This window comes from Lemur catta, chromosome 1 (assembly GCF_020740605.2).
Source record: "Lemur catta isolate mLemCat1 chromosome 1, mLemCat1.pri, whole genome shotgun sequence".
In the NCBI taxonomy this organism is placed as follows: Eukaryota; Metazoa; Chordata; class Mammalia; order Primates; family Lemuridae; genus Lemur; species Lemur catta.
In genome coordinates, this window is record NC_059128.1 from 105,393,238 (window position 1) to 105,413,510 (window position 20,273).

The 20,273-nt window shown below is 35.7% G+C and overlaps 1 protein-coding gene across 6 annotated transcripts in view; it reads left to right on the top strand.

The window, feature by feature from the left end:
* SCAPER (S-phase cyclin A associated protein in the ER) overlaps positions 1 to 20,273 on the top strand; it is a 439,517-nt gene that overhangs the window by 309,027 nt on the left and 110,217 nt on the right. For all 6 annotated transcript variants that reach the window (XM_045541852.1, XM_045541833.1, XM_045541866.1 and 3 more), the window contains one exon: positions 18,755 to 18,878. In XM_045541852.1, coding sequence (XP_045397808.1) covers positions 18,755 to 18,878 — 124 coding nt within the window. The remainder of the gene's footprint in view (positions 1 to 18,754; positions 18,879 to 20,273) is intronic.

The window sequence follows — 20,273 nt, forward strand, 5'->3', positions numbered from 1 at the left end:
GATCATTTGTAAAAGACAAATGATGCTTTATTAGTGAGGTCATTTTGTAGCACTTAAAAGAATGAAGAAGTCATTGGTTTATATCATTTCCAAGCAGGCTTTTTTGAAATTGCAGTTTTGTTCCTCTCAGGGAAACCAACAAGCACGTCTATATTATCCATCTACCCCCGAAGCATGACACACTTTCAAGTACCAGATGCACATTTTCAGAGCATCGCATCATCTCATTCTTCTCTCTCGCTGGTGAGAAATGCAAAACTTAATTCCAGATCAAGGTGGTATTTTACCTGTGGTGCCAATACTGCTGCTAAAGAGTGAACTTATGCTTGTTAAGGAAAAACTGCACTGGTAGATGTTGGGTTCATACTTTCTGATAAAAGCAACAGCATTGAGACTTTTTTAATTTACAGTTTAATTTACTCAGTTTATATTAAGGCATTTGATTTCCATGTAGAGCTATCAAGTATATTACATTTATTTAACAATCATAGTTTTTGGCATTTCACCACATTATCACATTTATATAAATGAAGAAACTAAGATTTAAAGGGACGAAATGATTTGCCTTCCCCATCAGTTTATCTGAGCTAGGACTGAGCATCCTATTCTGGTGTTCTTCCTTCTGCACCTTATTGCCCACATGGTATCATCAAACAGAGGTATTATCAATCTGCAAGTATTTGTTGAATTTCTTCTGTGCTGAGATATGTATGATTTTTGTCTTCACACAGTTGGGAAGATAAGATCAATCAATAAGGTATGTTATGCTACACAACAAAACAAAATTAAATTATTTAAGCCATAAGCAGAAAGTACTATTTAGTTCAAAGTTTGATCCTTGATTGGATTTCTTACAAAGTTGGTATTTACAGGGTGATGATGGCTATACTTTTGTTTCTGATTTGTGAACATAAAACTTTAATTTAATAAAAGTAAAATATAATTTCATTGATATAAAAAATACTATCATCATTCCTGTGAGTTGCGGGGGTTTCTTGTCATTTTGTTTATTTATTTTGTTTTTACATTTTGGCAGAGGAAATACTTGGTTGATTGGTTTGGGGTTTTTGATTTAGGGTTTTTGTACTGGTTTATTGGTGTAGGTTTAAGAAATGATCTGTGGGATCATTTTTCCCACCTTGCAGGCTAGGGACCAAAGAGGAACAGAAATTGGGAAAGATGAACCAAAAATCACTTGTAGCTATTTGTATGTATGAGACAAAATTTTCAGGAAAGATCCAGCAATGAACTCTAAAAAAGAAATGCAACATTTCTGTGTACCTTATATACCCTTTTCAAAACTCAGATCAGGCAGCAAATATGGAGTAAACTTATCATAGGATTTCCTTCCCATAAGTAACAGATGACGATACAGAATTAGAACCCATATACCACTTCATGTGTCCACCACATCATAAGCCCTCAGTAAAAACTAATCAAATATTATTTGTCTCTGGGGTGAAATTTAGAATACAATTCATTATTAATAAATAATTTCTTCTTTCTAGTCAGGATTATTTTGATATAATTTTAAATATCTATTTTTAGATCAAGGTTTACTGAAAAGTGAATAACTTTCCCCAGGAGACGATAAAAATAAAAAAATCGTTTTGAAAGCTAATTAACCATAGTGATTGATAAATATTCTTCTCCATTTGACATATTGAGGCATTTTGTTTATGTCTCAAAGGCTTTACAGAGATGGTTACAGTTGACAGCTGTTGTACCACTAATAAGATTAAACTAAAGAAATTAGTTGTGTCAACGTTAATCTGCTGTTTAACACTGCAAACCACCTGGGGTCTTCTCCAGAGCCAACATGTTTAATTGTGAATTTAAAATTACATAACCAGATCCTACTTAAGAACATATCTAAAGACTTGCTAATCATAGCTGTCTTGTTATTAACAAATTTATGTTAACAGTAAAAATAATGCTATAGCACTAGAGTTTAAAATTAATGTACTAATTTGATGCTCACCCTGCATTTTTCAATGTATTGTTGTAATCTTTGAAACACAACACTTTCTCAGTTGGAGGTTAATTTGAGGAAATTCAGAAAGTCTAATTAGGTTGGTGCTTAAAACATATATGGTTTCCCATCTAAAATTAGAGTATGTCTCTGTGCAGCAATTAAATTGCCTATTCTATTTGTACCAAATTCACCAGTGAAACAAAAAGCCTTTAAATAACACATAATTCAAGATTTCTTACTCCTTACTCTGAGACATTATTATAATTAGGAAAATAGTTTAATTTTAAATTTAATTTAGGTTTTATTAAAATGTTACATTGATATGCAATGTAATAGTCATTTGTGATTGTTATATTGAGTTTTGATCCAAACTCAGATGTAGGATGCATATATTTAACATCCCCACAGTGAAGATTGTTTGGTCTGAAAGCGTTGTTAGCATCCCTAAAACGCTGTGTCTTAAGCTGATTTGCTATTCCAGTATGTTGACTCGCCCCCTGTCCCCACCCACTCTAAGTGTTCTAGCGTCAGAAAAGGCAAAGCGGGGAGACAGGGAAAGCAGTGTGGGTTTACGCTTGTCATCACAGTGCCAGTGTGAGAAATGTTTCTGCTTCATCCACAACTCACACTCTGGTCTAAATTGTCTACTGCAAAAAAATAACCCTCTCAAATTGTATCTGTGGTCACAACAGTATCAAAACTGAAAAATCTCTTCAGTTTTATAGAGATTTTAAAACTTTCTTTAAATTTTAAAATTTTCTGCATCATTATTCTGTCCCCAGGTTTCTTGCTGAGAAGACTTTTTCTTATTAATCAAGACTTGTTTATCTAATTGTACTATTTTAATATCTTTTAATTTTAGCAGTAAAACAGTAACATTAAAAATACTTCCATATATGCAAGATCACCTATAAGACTTCTTACAGATACATTTTTCATGTCAAATACTATTTTTCTCTACTTCTATTTAATGTATTTTGTTCTTGTCAGTATGATACATTTATATTTTTTAATTTTTTTAATTTAGTTTTAAATTTTAGAATATTAAAAGGATACAAACATTTTGGTTACATATATTGCTTTTGTTGCTTTTGTCTGACCAGAGTCAGAGCTATAAGCATGGCCATTCCCCTAGACAGTGCTCACTGCCCCCATTAGGTGTGAATTTACCCATCGACTCCTCCCCACCCCACCCGATATCCAATGAATGTTGTTTCCATATGTGCATGTGTTGATCAGTTAGTACTCACCACATGAATACATGTGATGCTTGTTTTTCTGTTCTTGTGGTGGTTCACCTTGATGAATGGGCTCCAGCTCCATCCAGGATGATACAAGAGGTATTAATTTACCATTGTTTTTTATGAGTGACTAGTACTCCATGGTATCCACATACCACATTTTATTAATCCACTCATGTATTGATGGGCACTTGGGTTGTTTCCACATCTTTGCAATTGTGAATTGTGTTGCTATAAACATTCGAGTGCACATGTCTTGATTATAGAATGTCTTTTTAGGCTTTGGGTAAATAACCAGTAGTGGTATTGCTGGATCAAATGGTAGTTCTACTTTTAGTTCTTTGAGGTATCTTCATATTACTTTCCATAGAGGTTGTACTAATTTGCAGTCCCACCAGCAGTGTATGACTGTTCCTGTCTCTCCACATCCACACCAACATTTGTTGTTTTGGGACTTTTTGATAAAGCCAATCTCACTGGAGTTAAGTGAATCTCATTGTGGTTTTGATTTGCATTTCCCTGATGATTAGAGATGGTGAGCATTTTTTCATGTTTCTTGGCCATTATTCTGTCTTCTTTTGAAAAGTTTCTGTTCATATCCTTTTCCCACTTTTTAATGGAGTGTTTTGATTTTTTTGTGTTGATTTTCCTAAGTTCTGTATAGATCCTAGTTATCAGCCCTTTATCAGATGTGTAGCATGCAAATATTTTCTCCCATTCTATAGGTTGTTTGCTCCAATGATAGTTTCCTTGGCTGTGCAGAAGCTTTTTAATTTGATCAGGTGCCTTTGGGGTCTTCTTCATAAATTCTTTGCCTAGGCTGATATCTATAAGAGTTTTCCCAACATTTTCTTCTAGAATTCTTACGGTTTCATGTCTTAGGTTTAAATCTGTTATCTACCATGAGTTGATTTTTGTGAGAGGTGAGAAGTGCAGATCTTGTTTCAGTCTTCTACATGTGGCTATCCAGTTTTCCCAGCACCATTTATTGCATAGGGATTCTTTTTCCCAGTATATGTTTTTGTCTGCTTTGTCAAAGATCAGATGAAAGTATGAGGATGGTCTTATATCTGGGTTCTCAGTCTTGTGCCATTGGTGTATGTCTCTGCTCTTATGCCAGTAACATGCTGTTTTGGTTACTGTAGCCTCGTAGTATAGCTTAAAGTCTGGTAGACTGATGCCTCCCAATTTGTTCTCTTTGCCTAAGATTGCTTTAGCTATATCTGGTCTTCTCTGGTTCCATATGAAGCATGGAATTATTTTTTCTAGATCCATGAAAAATGATGTTGGTGTTTTCATAGGGATTGCATTGAATCTGTAGGTCACTTTGGGTAGTATAGACATTTTAACAATGTTGATCCTACAGATCCATGAACATGGTAGGGTTTTCTGTTTGTTTACATCCTCTGCAACTTCTTTTCTCAGTGTTTCATAGTTCTCCCTATGTAAGTCTCTCACCTCCTTAGTTAAATATATTCCTAAATATTTAATTTTCTTTGATGCTATTGTGAAAGGTATTGATTCTTGGATTTGATTCTCAGCTTAGCTGTTATTGGTGTACATGAAAGCTACTGATTTGTGTGCATAGATTTTGTATCCTGAGACTTTGCTGAGTTCATTTATCAATTCCAGGAGTCTCTTGGTTGAATCTTCAGGTTTTTTAGATGTATTGTCAGCAAGGACCATAGTTTGATCTCTTCTGCCCCCATTTGGATACCCTTGATTCCCTTCCCTTGTCTGATTGCTCTGGAAAGGACTTCTGGCACTATGCTGAATAGAAGTGGGCGTAGTGGGCAACCTTGTCTGGTTCCAGTTGTAAGCGGGAATGCTTTCAGTTTTTCCCCATTCAGTATGATGTTGGCTGTGGGTTTGTCATATATGGCTTTAGTAATTTTTAGGTATGACCCATCTATGCCTATTTTGTTAAGAGTTCTTATCATAAAAGGTGCTGAATTTTGTCAAAAGCCTTCTGTGTGTCTATGTAGAGGATCATATGGTCTTTGTTATTGCTTTTATTTATATGGTGAATTACATTTATAGATTTGCATACATTGAACCATCTTTGCATCTCTGGGATGAAGCCTACCTGGTCATGATGAATGATTTTTTTGATGTGCAGTTGAATTCAGTTTGCTAAGATTTTATTGAGAATTTTTGCATCTATATTCATAAGGGATATTGGTCTGTAGTTTTTCTTTTTTTTGTTGTATCCTGTCCTAGCTTTGGTTTCAAGGTGATATTGGCTTCATAGAATGAGTTGAGGAGGATTTCATCCTTAATGTTGTGGAATAATTTCTGCAGTATAGGTACCAGTTCTTTGTAGGTTTGGTAAAATTCAGGTGTTAACTTGTCTGCTCCAGGATTTTTTTTTAATTGGAAGATTTGGAAGGTGATAGAACTGCTCTATTTTTATTGTGGTGGTGGTTTCACAACTGAATGCATGTGTCCAAACATTGTACATTTAAAAAAAGGTAAATGTTAACTGTCCATAAGTTGTATTTCTTTTTTTTTTTTTTGAGACAGAGTGTCACTTTGTTGCCCTGGCTAGAGTGCCGTGGCGTCAGCCTAGCTCACAGCAACCTCAAACTCCTGGGCTTAAACGATCCTACTGCCTCAGCCTCCCGAGTAGCTGGGACTACAGGCATGTGCCACCATACCCGGCTAATTTTTTTTTCTATATATATTTTAGTTGGCCAGATAATTTCTTTCTATTTTTAGTAGAGACGGGGTCTCGCCCTTGCTCAGGCTGGTCTCGAACTCCTGAGCTCAAACGATCCACCCGCCTCAGCCTCCCAGAGTGCTAGGATTACAGGCGTGAGCCACCACGCCCGGCCCATAAATTGTATTTCATCTTTAAGAATTAGATACCAAAAGAGCACATGTTTTATAAGGGAAAGAAAATTAATTTAACATTAGACTTTTCAATAGCAGAAGAAAATGGGGTATCATTTTTAATATACTCTACAAAAGAAGCAATGTGCCAAGGACTTTATATCTAACAGAACTGACCTTCCTTGTCAAAGACACAGACACATTTTTATCAGGACATGTAAGAACTCAGGGAATACTGTTCCCACAAGCCCTTCCTAATGAATCTACTGAAGAACAATCTTCAGACAAACAAATGACTACAGATACATTGACGTAAGGACTGATAGTGAACATAAAATATATAATTATTTATAGTACTAATGCTAAGGAAGATTAAGAGGGAGAGAGTATAGTAAGAAATGACTGGCCGGGCGTGGTGGCTCACGCCTGTAATCCTAGCACTTCGGAGGCCAAGGCGGGCGGATCATTTGAGCTCAGGAGTTCGAGACCAGCCTGAGCAAGAGCGAGACCCCGTCTCTACTAAAAAAATAGAAAGAAATTAGCTGGGCAACTAAAAATATATAGAAAAAATTAGCTGGGCATGGTGGTGCATGCCTGTAGTCCCAGCTACTCAGGAGGCTGAGGCAGAAGGGTTGCTTCAGCCCAGGAGTTTGAGGTTGCTGTGAGCTAGACAGATGCCACGGCACTCTAGCCCGGGCAACAGAGCTAGACTCTGTCTCAAAAAAATAAAATATGGGAGGCCGAGGCAGGTGGATCACTCAAGGTCAGGAATTCGAGACCAGCAAGAGCGAGACCCCATCTCTACTAAAAAAAAAATAGAAAGAAATTATCTGGCCAACTAAAAATATATATAGAAAAAAAATTAACCGGGCATGGTGGCGCATGCCTGTAGTCCCAGCTACTCGGGAGGCTGAGGCAGTAGGATCACTTAAGCCCAGGAGTTTGAGGTTGCTGTGAGCTAGGCTGATGCCACGGCACTCACTCTAGCCTGGGCAACAAAGCGAGACTCTGTCTCAAAAAATAAATAAATAAATATAAAATAAAAAAATAAAAAATTAAGAAATGACTATATGTTCTGACAATGTAGCTAGTATAATGATAACAAATTAGGAGTGGAGAATGAGTATGATATATGCCAAAACATTTTCAGCTGTTTTCAATAATCATAATTGGTGGTGGTATTATTAATATTGTTATCCTGAAACTGTTGGGTGTTGTAATGTAGCATAAAGCAAATAAGTAATTATAGATACTCTATCATCCTCTGTGCCCTTGAGCACTAGGATTCTTCATGTGAAAGAAAGGAGAGAGAGCTGTTATATAAAAGATATTAAAGAAAAAAATCCCTTAGTCCAGAATTTGAATCTGAAATGTCATTATGAATTCATAGCTATTTTATCTTGGGCATGGGAGAGTAGAAGTGGGAAGAGGTTCCTCTATCCATTCATGCTAAACGTCTAGAAACAGTGACCACCCCGGTAACATTGAGAATCCCAAAGGCCATATTATGGGTTTGAAGTATTATTTCCTATTAAAATAAACCAGTGCTCTTTGGATTACAGGCTGGTTCCAAGTCTGGGGTAGGAAATGAGCCTGAAACCTCTGTCATCCTAGGTAGAGTGAAGTTCTCAAATATTAGTACGATCTAGTCAAAGGATCAGGAGCCCAAGAGACAAAGATGGCACAAATTGAGCTTTGATATGAATACGAATTGCAATGGATTAAAACCCATCAGATATGTCTAAACCCATGAGTTTTTTAATTAATGAATTTTATTAGAATGGTTTTAGATTTATAGAAAAATTGAGCAGAAAGTACAGAGTTCCCATATATTCCCTCTTCCCACCCTGCCCTCAGTTTCTCCTATTCTTAGTGTCTTACATCGATGTGGTATTTTTACAATTGATGAACCAATATTGATACATTGTTATAAGCTAAAGTCCACAGTTATATTAGGGTTCACTCCTTGTGTTGTACAGTTCTTTGTATATTTTAGATATAAGTCCTTTATCAGATATATATTTTGATGGTTCCATGGGTTTTGACAAATGCATAATGTTGTGTATCTACCATTGTAGTGTCATACAGAATAGTTCCATTGCCCAAAAAATGTCGCATGCTTCACATATTCATACCTCCCCCCTACCCTCCCCCCAACAGCCACCTATATTTTTATAATCTATATAGTTTTGCCTTCTCCAGAATGTCATGCAGGTGGACTTACACAGTATATAGTCTTTTCAGACCGATTTGTTTCACTTAGCAAAATGCATTTAAGGTTCCTCCATGTCCTTCTGTGGCTTGCTATTAATAGCTCATTTCTTTTTATTGCTGAATAATATTCCATTGTATGAATGTATACAGTTTATCCATTCACCTACTATAGGACATCTTAGCTGCTTCTAAGTTTTGGCAATTATGAATAAGGCTGCTATGAACATTCATGTGCAGATTTTTATGTGGACATAAATCTTCATCCCATTTGAGTACATACATTGGAGTGTGATTCTGGATCACATGGTATGACTATGTTTAGCTTCATAAGAAATTGCCAAACTCTTTTTCCTAAATGACTGTATCAATTTACATTCCCACTAGTAACGAATGTGAATTCCTGTTTCTCCATAGAGCTTTACCTACATTTGTTGATGTCAAGTATTTTCGATTTTAGCCATTCTAATAAATGTATAGTGGTATCTTGTTTTAATTTCTAATCTCTCAATAACATGTAACATTGAGTATCTTTTCATATGATTATTTGTGATGTATATACCGTATCTTCTATTAATGATGTATCTATTAGATGTTTTACCCACTTTTTAATTAGGTTCTTTATTTTCTTATTTTTGAATTGTAACAGTTCTTTGTGTATTTTAGAGATCAGTCCTTTATCAGATATATATTTTGCATTTTCTCCTAGTTTGTGGCTTGTCTTTTCATTCTCTTAACAGTGCCTTTCACAGAGCAGAGTTTTTAATTTTAATGAATTCCAACTTACCAATTTTTTCTTTCATGGATTATTATTTTGGTATTATGTCTAAAAACTCATTGTCAAACCCAAGGTCACTTAGATTTTTGCCTTTGTTATCTTCTGGAAGTTTTATAGTTTTGTGTTTTACGTGTAGGTGTATGACCGTTTACAGTTGACTTTTTTAAAAAATATAAAGTCATTGTCTAGGTTGACTTTTTTGTTTTTTTGCATGTGAATGTCCAGTTGTTCCAGCACCATTTGTTGAAAAAACTGTCCTTTCTCCATTGGATTGCCTTTCCTCCTGTATCAAAGATCAGTTAACTGTATTTGTGTGGGTCTAATTCTGGGCTCTCAGTTCTGTTCCATTGATCTGTTTGTCTGTTTTTTCACCAGTACCACATTCTTTTGACTGATACAACTTTATCATAAGAATTGAAGTCAGGTAGTGTCAGTCTTCCAACTTTTTTGTTCTTCTTCAATATTGGGTTGGCTACTGTGGGTCTTTTGCCTTTCTGTATAAACTTTAGAATCAGTATCCACAGAGTAACTTGCTTGTATTTTGATTGAGATTGTATTGAATCCATAGACCAAGTTGAAAGAATGGACATCTTAACATTATTGAGTCCTTCTATCCAGGAGTATATTATAGAATGTCTTTCCATTATTTCAATCTTTGATTTCTTGTGTCTGAGTTTTATAGTTTTCCTCATATAGATCTCATTCACATTTGTTAGATTTATACCTAAGTACTTCTTTTTTGGTTGGGTCCTAATATAAATGGTATTGTGTTTTTTATTTCAAATTCCAATTAGTCATTGTTGGTATATAGGAAAGCAGTTGACTTTGGTCAAGGTTATGTCCTGTCACATTGCTGTAATCGCTTATTAGTTCTAGGAGGCTGTTTTATCAATTCTTTGGTATTTTCTACATAGATAATCATGCCATCTTCAAACAAGTAAAGTTTTATTTCTCCCTTCCAAGTCTATCACCTATTATTTCTTTTTCTTGTCTTATTGCACTAGATAGAACTTCTAGTACTATGTCGAATAAGAGTACTGAGAGAGGACATACCTCATTCCTGGTATGGGGGAAAGGATCTAGTTTCTCACCATTGAATATGTTAGTTGTGATTTCTGGTAGATGTTTTTTAACAATCCATGAGTTTTTGATGATATTTAAAATAAACCTAATTGGTCACTTTCTGAGCATTACAGAGCCAATTAAGTTGAAAACTGAATAAATAAAAGGAAAGTCAAAAACGTTTATATAGATCTGTACCACTAGGCAATAAAATATACAACAGGAAGTGTCTCCTTATAAATTTACTTCATCTAATAAATGAAAGCAAAGTAATAGTGACACTCAGACTTTATGTGCCTCCTGATTAAAGAATTCCACCCCCTGTGATCATGCCAAAAAGAGTCAAACCCGAATCTAATCAAACCTCTGGATCCAACTGCCAAATTTTCAGGAAATACTAAGGAAAAAGGAACATGTTGAACTTCACCATGTATATATATGTAGTCACCAAACTACAAGGAAAAGAGAAGGATTAAGGGGAAATGTACTGATTGAAAGACGTGTCAAGACATTTTTTAAAGACATAGTAAAAAGTAGGTAAGACTAAGATATGGATGCACACTTAGGTGATAAAAGCATAATAAGGAAGGAAGTGATCACTATGAATGTCAGAATCATGGCTACTTTGGGAGGAAGGAGAGATGGGATGCGAAAAAGTGTGGGGGGGGCTTCTCGGAAGCAAAATTCTGGACCTGGGTGTTGGTTTTAAGGGTGTTTTCCTTATAATAGTTAACTGTATATTCGTGTGGTTTTCCGTATCTGTGTTTTATTTCATAATAAAGGTTTTTTAACAACAAAATATTCTATGTGCATATATTCATCTTGAAGTCAGAACTGGTATCTAATTTTTTTTCATTGTTGCCTATTGCACTTAGCGTGGTATCTAGACATAAGTGGTGCCCAACAAATAGTAGTTTAATGAACGATCATATAATATCATTATAATTCAGGTCTTTTTTACACAGAATCAGTAAATTAAGTTATATGTCCTTTCAAAACTGTTTACAGTGAAAAGTGTAATATAATAACTTTTGTAAGTATTAATCTTGTCTTCAAGCATAATTTGCAAAGCAATCTCATCACAATTTAATTTTTAAAGTTCTAAAATAATTTTCTTGCTTTATAAATCCACTTCAGAACTTTTAGATACTTCATAATTTTCTCTTTTAAGTCTGGAAGTTATTCCTGACAGCTACAAAAAATAAGACATTTTGTTGGTGCAGACAATAAGCCAGACTGGCTGAGAATAAATGTTCATGAACAAATTCGAATGAGCATTTTAAAAGTGAATGAATGTGGTTAATTAATGTATTAAGACAGTCAACGGTTGCACATTCTTGAATATTCTATTTGAAACAAGGAAGATAGTTGGCCCTTCATTAGACATCTCTGTGATACACATTATGAGAGTCCATAAGGGATGAATCAGATGAGGATCTGGCCTAGAACTACCTTAGTCTAGTTAGGTAACAGAATATAGTTCTCAGTGGTTTGACCCAAGCTTTCGGCCTCTAGAACTGGCACATGCAGCTTTCAGGTAGGCCACTCCTGCAGGGCCAGGCCTAGATTGCAGGTCTCATTCTGTGATTGGGCCACTCGCTTGGTGGGTTCATTTAAGGCAATAGAATTCTAAGTTGGATCTTCCTGGTTTTAGATCATTCTTTTTAGTAACATCTAAAGAATTTATTTTAGTTTGGAGCTTTATAAAGCAAAACATAATTGAGAATGGTTTAATGCATATAAACCATATATCATTTATTAAATCCTTAATGCAAACCAAAGATATTCAGTAAACTATAGTATGCACTGGGGCTCTGGTTTTAATATTCATTCCTTCCCTAAAGAATTGGTAATACTCCAGGTCTGGGTATTCTGGTCCATTCTAGATAATCTTCTTTCCTCACACTAATTCTACATCAATTCCTAATTATCCTCTGTGTTTTGTAAGAATCTATCATTTTACTATGCTTATCCACATCAGGCCTATCCATTTCTCTTTGCAACTGTATTTATGTAATTCTAGTACTTGCTGTCCCTACTTGGCATGGAATTTTGTTGTGCAAAACTTAAAGCCATTCACTCTCCCCCACACACATTTTGTGAAATTGCCCTTGGCAGTTGTTTATGGCTGCTCTCCTGACACTGGTGTAAAACAATGGATTTTGGTGCAGTGTTTTCTGAAAAGTCTTAGCCACTGCAAAATGCTTCAGAATATAAACTATGTGCTTTCATATTATTAAACTCTCCTCGGTGGCAACCTGGAGCTTTTCCACTTAACTATTTCACGATGTCTTAGGTGTGTACTACACTTATATTCTATTACTGCCATTTTTGTATGTTAATACGTTTCTGTACTTACTGCCAAAAGACTCGGTTTTATGATGCTTTTTCTATCCTCTGTTTTTCAGAGGGAACATTCTCAGTGAGAAGACTTAACCAACACAAAAATTCACTCGTGTCTTCGTGATATTTTGGAGCACAAAATCTTTATCTCAAACCCCTCAACCGCAGTGTACTTTTGACAGAATGGACAGTGAGATTTTAATGTCTTCTCAGGACATACTTTCAAAATACTTAGTATTTGATGTTAAAAAGTGCTTCTAGTCATTTGACTTTACAATTACAGGGAAAGCAGCTTAGATAGACCACCCAGGCTGGGTTCAAACAAGTGATCTTTCTAAGACAGGTGCTCTTCAAATAGGGGTTGTCTTTCAAACAGGTTTTACTGAGTGGACAAGTTTTTCCTGACCCTGAGATTTTTTGGTCCCCTCAATTTTTTTTTCTCATCAGAAAGTGGTTTCTTTGTGAAAGTTTCTTGGGAGAGTTTTGTGAGCATAAGAGTATATAAATGCACATTCCACACTTTACCAATAAATGAGGGGTTTTTTTGATGAAAAGCACAAAAGGGCATTAGGACCTAATCCCATGCCACATGTTATTTGCTTTTTTATGTGTATGTTTATTTATGCCTCATGATAGTCCACAAAAGATTCGAAACAAGTACTGGAAATTCTATTGAATAAAACAGAAAAATGGGAATTAAAAATCAAGACCATAAAAATATAGATCAAAACCAAAGGGAAAATAGGATATAATTAAAGAGCTATAATGTTCTGTATATTATTCTCAATGTAATACCTCCATATATATATTTTTTAAAGCCTTTAGGGATCTATAATTTTATATAGTAACTCTACTATAAAGCTATTATGCACAAAACAATGTAAAATTGACACAAAGATGGACAGAGTTATCAATTAGACTAGGAAACCAGGAAATGTACTTTACATATAATTATGATAAAGTTGGTATTTCAGACCAGTGGACAAAAGATGGATTATTGAATAACCTCTTCGGGGGAAAATTAAATTGAGGCTCCTGTATCACACCACACATCAAAATAAATTTTAAATGAATTGATAGTCAATTATGAAATTATAAAATTATCACACACAGTGATAATTCAAGAAAAAATGAATATAAATGGCTAGAAGGTGATACAAATGAATAGTTACCTCATCTCATAGTGAGAGTGAGAAAGAACTTTTAAAGCATACGAAGAAAGTCAGAAAAAAAGAAAACCACAAATAAAAGTTATTAGGCTACCTGAAATTGTTTAGCCTCGATACACATAAAATCCCTTTAAAATAGCATAAACAAAATAAAAGAAGGTAAATGGCAAAAAATATTAACAATATGCATTAAGTCTTTGTCATGTTTATAATGAGGGAATCTTTATAAATTATTTTAAAAAGATGAAAACCTCCAATAAAAATCTTAAAATAGTGAACTAGGAAACTTAACAAAAGATAGGTATAAATAGCAACTTTATTTGGGGGGGGGAACTGTAAATCTCTACTTTGTACCTTATCCCCAAATCAATTTTATATTGTGAATTTAAGTGCAAAATTTGTAAAAGTACCAGAAATAATTTAAAAGAATAGTTTTATAATCTTGAAGTAAAATGACCCTTCCAAGTCTAACATAAAACCCAGATATCCTGAAGGAAAAGTTTGACAGATTGTATCAAATAAAAATTTTAAAAAGTTCTTTATGATCAAAAAACTTGAAAAGAAATTTAGATAGCAACAAACTGGAAATATTATTTACAAAATATGATCAAAGAGTTAACATATGTATTATCAGTAAAGACCTTTATAAATGAATAAGAAAAACACGGACACCCCAATAGAAAAATGGGTAAACGGTACACAGTGATAATATAAGAAAATATAAATAGACACAGCAAATAAACACTGAAAAAAATCTTTAATCATGCTACTAATAAAATAAATACAATCTTTAAAAAAAATACTGTTTTTATTTAGCTGTCAAAGTGGTAAAGATTTGTCCCAATGAGATTGTCCAATATTGGTAAAAGCATGGAGAAAATCTCCTTCTGGAAGTATAAATTGATATAAATTGTTTTTTCCTGGAGGGACGTTTGAGTTTGAGAATTATCTATTAAAAGCCTTAAAAATGGCCAGGGTGTGGTGGCTCATGACTATAATCCCAGCATTTTGGGAGGCCAACGTGGGAGGATTGCTTGAGACCAGGAGTTTAAGACTAGCCTAGGCAACACAGGGAGACCCCCATCTCTACAAAAAATTTTAAAAAGTAGCTGGACATAGTGGCAGGCTCCTGTAGTCCTAGCTACTCAGGAGGCTAAGGCAGGAGGATTGCTTGAGCCCAGGAGTTCAAGGTTGCAGTGAGCTATGATCGCGCCACTGCACTCCAGCCTAGATGAGAGACCAAGACCCTGTCTTTGGAAAAAAAAAAAAAAAAAATCTTAAAAATGTTCAGACTCTTTTATCCAAATTATCATTACTGGCAGTTTATTCTAAGGAAGCAGGCAAAGTGGTACAGAATGATTTGTTTTGCAGCTGTTATAAACATGGGTTGTGCTATTAAGCTGTATAGCATCTCAACCGCCATCCTATGTTTGCAGACTTCCAAGCATATGAGATAGCTCTCCAACTGTAGAACCTGAGAATGCCAGATATTTATTTACCATTCTTCATTGTGTCTAGGATATAGGCATGTGACCAAGGCACAACATACCCACTACAGACTTTTACTCTGAAACTAATGCAGTAAAGAAGCAAGGATATCCCCAACTCTATTTTTTGAGAGTTGGAAGCAGCTGTATCTAGTGTCCAAAGTCACAATTCAGACTGTGACACATGGTGCCCAGTGGTTTTCTTTCAGCAGACCAGTTCAGTGGTGTGTGCTTTGGGTGTTAGTCCTAGAAGTGTAACTCCTACACCTGAGTTTTCCAAATTCTATGATATTACCCAATAAGCTGTACATTAATTTCCTTTCTATTTAAATCAACCAGAGTCCCCCCCCCCCCCAGAACGGCTTGCAACTAAGAATTCTGATTGTGTTAAAACAGCTTTATTTATAACATTAAAAATTGGACACAATAGTAAGAGATCAGTTGAAGTAAATTTTATATCACATAGGATGACACTACTCAGCCTTTAAAAATCATGCTGTATTTCTCAGTTTGAATATTTTAATCAGAAAACAAATTTAGAATAAAACATTAGGTACTTAGAAAATTATTGGAAGAAGACTTCTGGACTGACTCCAAAAACAATACCAAACAGATCCACGGGGGGTGCTGCTTGCTCCCTCTGAGGCCAACACAGGAAGGAAATAACCTAATGCCACACACACACAACTGTCTCTCACACCGAGGAAGCCACAGAGTGGGGACCTGCAGCTGTGCGTCAAAGACTGGCACAGTTTACCCCAATGGTTCTTGACAGCCAGGAAGCTGGAAAATAAACCCTGGAATACTGCTACAGAAAAGCCTTACATTTCCAAACCTTGCTTAGTAGCAACAACAGCCAAGAACCATGGGAAGATAGATGTCTTTGACTCTGTTTCAACCTCCAAATCTTGTATGATACAGTGTGCGTAGCGGGGGAATAAAAGGCTTGCATATGCAGACTATCCCTGGAAGGATGTGTAAACCAGTAATCATGGTGATTTCTAAGGTGAGGCTGGGAGACGTGAGTAAGAGGGAGAAGCTTTTCATCATACATCCCTTTTTTAACATGTACTGTGGTCATCATCAGCTATTCAAAAAGTTACCAAGTTAAATTTTAGTTATATCTTAGCCCAGTAGTTTTCATGTTTTCCAAGGGAACACACCTCCAGGCCTCTGAGGAAGCCTTCAAGGCTCTTTGAGAGAAAAGAACAGGGTAGTGCCCGGCATCCCCCACTTCTGCTTCAGCCAGAGCAACTCTGGTTTTATCTGTTATATGGTTTAAGCTTCTGAGTAAGATTTTATTTGAAGAAAGAATTCTGCTGCTCTTCCGAAAGATCAAAAACCAGTATTGTGTGAGACTACTAGATGTCATGGAGAACTGTTCATTGTTATAATATATATTTATTAAGAAATGGAAAAATGGGATAAAAATATACATTTATAATAGGAAAAAGACTGGAAGTACAAATAGCAGATTTCTCTTAATAGTATTTTACGAATTCTTTGTGCTTATCTTTCCAAGTTTTATTATAATTATTTTTAAAATTCTTATAATCATAAATACATGTTATTCTTTAAAATAAATAGGAAAGCACTCTTTTGAAAATTTAGACATGTTATCAAATAAATGAAATGGTGCTGATTTACATTTGTGAAAGATTTGCTAGATAAAGCCTCCAAGCAATGTGTCACAAATGTATTACATGTGGGCCGTTTTCCTGTTCCATCCCCAGGGAGATGGGGTGAGGCTGGGAACAGGTGAGTCTCCTGGCTTCTACCAAGTTAGAGAGTCCTTTTATCATTTATGCCAGTATACCGTGAAAAAATTTGAGAAGCACTATGTTTTATTATCCTGGAAATATGCATCTGTAGCATGCTTTAATTGGATTTAATTTTAACATTTCATTTGCATCTTATTCATTAAGAATAATAAGATTGATAGCCCTAACTACCATTTATTAAGTACTAAACCATGTGCCCGCCACTGTCTTAATTACTTTACATCTGTTATCTCAGTTAATTCTCATGACAACCATATTCTAAAGCTTAGATATTATTAATCTGGTTTTATATTAATAGATGAGAGAATGCACGCTAAAATGTTATATTAGTAATTGGCTAAAATCTTGAATGGCAGAACTGGGATTCTAACCTAGGTGTCATCTCATTCCAATATCTCTACTCTTAACCAGTATACTGTCCTTTGCCCATTTTTCAGGAGCCTATCAATTATGTGAAGCAAGGTATTTCTGTAGTCATCAGGGAATTGATTGCAGATAATTACAAGTAGAACAGGGGCTCTCTTCACCATCTCTCTCCCATTAGAGCATCATTTCCAAGACAGAGAGCCTATCTGTTTTATCCACCTAACACACAGTGCTTGGAACATCGTAGGAACTTAGATATTTGTTTCAAGAGTGAATGTTGACATGGTGATTCTTACACCTGTGGTTCTCAACTCTGGCTGCACATCAGAATTGCCCATAGAGCTTTTAACACATTCAGATGTTAGGAGCCTACCGCATCCCCCAGCTAGCATCGTCAAGGGAGGAACCCAAGTAAGCATATTTATTTTAAAGATCTATAGGTGATTCTAATGCTTAGTCAAGATACAGAACCTCTGTCATAGAGCAGTGGCTCTCTTACTTGAACATGCATTAGAATTACCTGCAGAACTTGTTAAAACACAGGATGTTTAAACATAGGATGTTAAAACCTCACCGCCAGAGTTTCTATTTACTTAGGTCTGAGGTAGAGCTTGAGAATTTGCATTTCTAACAAGTTCCCGGGTGATATTGATGCTGCTGGTCTGTGGATCACACTCTTAAGCTGTCCTAGAGGATTGGTTGTAAGGGACCAAACTAAAACATTTTTACTTAGGACTTAAGCAGGAGCTTTAGTCAGGCCAAAATAAACATTGATCACTCAGGCAACACAGGTTTTAGTCACAGTCTTCAAAACACCCAAGAGAGTGCCATAACCATTGAGCGTGTTACTCCAAAAGTTTCTTTGAACAATGGCATATCATTTTTTTAATCCCTTAGTGAAAAACATTTCTTTGGTCCATTTGACCTTAAACTGTTTGGGCCCACACAGACCACTTTGTACCGTGTAGGAAAGCTGTCCTCATCTGCTCAGGCAGTCTGGCTCCGTGTCCACACAGCCTCCAAGCAGGTATGGTGTTCACTCCCCAGAACTCTGGGTCTTGTCTCACAGGGAAAGCCTCCGTTTTCTCCTCATGAATGCTGTCTTCCTCAGTGATCTGCCTGTGTCCTGGACCAGGAGATCCAGCAACAGGAGCTTTAATAGAGTCTTTTTTCGGGGTATTATTTGAAGAACCAAAGTTCCTGGATGATATCTAGTCTTAGAGCATAAAGAAATTATCAGATAGACTGGTAAGTACGTTTCCATTATCTGCAGCTGCAACTAATAGAAATTAATACAAGGTATTAGGTACCAGTGAACAAGCTTTGGATGAAAATTACAAGCTTTTATATCTAGCCGATGGGCCTTGCACCTAGTAGTATTTGGCTTGGTTTTTTAGAGTCACTTCCATCCCATGCCTATTGCTTTTGTGCCATTCATTTTATGCATTTTTAATTGTTTGGAGAAGAGCTGCTCAGGTTTTACAAATGGGGTTTTTCTCTTTCTTTTAGGTCTCTCTGCAATGCAATCAATGTTTACAACCTCACCTGCAACAACTGTTCAGAAAACTGCACTGATGTTCTGTTTAGTAACAAGATTACCTTCTTAATGGACCTCCTGATAGACCACTTGGCGGTATGTAATATTATTGTTTTGAGTTAGAAGCAGTTAAGGTTTGAGAAATAGTCCCTATGGAAAAAACTAAAAGAATTCAGCTTATTTACTCTCTAGATTTAGAAAAAAAAAAAAGTGAAGATGGTTGGGAGAGTCAAATAGGGACTGGCAGAGAAACATAATAATTTGAAAATTTTGTATTGGATTTTCCTAAGTTCCAATCTTTAATGCATGATAGACTTGTAACACTTGCTAAGATCACAAATTTACATGGTTAGACTGGGGCTTTGGAATCATTTGGACCCAAAGCCAAACCTCTAAAGCCACAGGAATGAGAGCTGTAGAAGGGAAGAAAGTTGGGAAAGCCCCAGAATGTCTCTTGCCAGGTTAAGTGAAAAGGGTCAATTTAAAAAGGACTTTTTGATGGCTATTTAGATTTAAAAAAAAAAAAAAAGTTAACTCCCCTGTCAGAAAGGGGCAAACCTGTTATATTCTTGAAATGGGAACAAGCAGCCAATTGTCGCCTTAAATTTTACTTGAGTTCACAGATGTTGAAAGAAGTAAGCTCAGTATAATAGCCAAAGGTTTAGGTCTGTCAACTGTAGTCACCAGAAGTTTCCTGGTGAAATTTCTGAGCCCCTGAGGTATTGGCACAAAATCACTCTCAAGCTGCAAGTTTATAACACAGGAGATTTATTTTTCAGAACCCTTTACTTTTACTCAGCACACAAATCTAATAGCTCTTCCTTAAACTACATGCCTTTTGCTGTCTTTCCTCCTCCAACCGGTTAATACGCACATGTTTTACAGACCTTAACTGAGACATATTGGCACCTTCTTCATGAAATCTTCCCCAACCTGACTCTTTCCCCAAGTCCAGGTTAAGTATACTTCTATATGATCCTAGGCATTATATCTCTCATAGAATTTATCACATTGAATTGTTTAACTATTTATGTGTCCATTTGCCCCACTTAGCCATAAAATTGATGAGGAAAGAAACTTTCACTCTCCAAGATTGTAACACAGGACCTGGCACTTAGTAGCTTCAGTACATAACTGAATGAATATATGAGTGAATAAATGAATTTCTCCACACAACAAGCTGAAAATCAGAAACTGGATGATGAAGCCCTTACAGGGAGACATACTGACATTGAGAGGGGACGGCAGTGAGGGAAAACAAACAAAAATACAGACCTAGACCTGTTACACAGTACAGCAATGGCTGTTTATAGTTATGACAGTGAGTCATCAATCAAAGGCTAAATTATGTATGGTTTTATCTACAAAAGAAGGCATTAAAATATGCATAAGACATTTTAGCAAAAAATTCTATCACAAGACTTAACATTGGTTGCATGGCCTTGTAGCCCATGTATTTTAATATATATTGCATCACTTAATTTTCACACA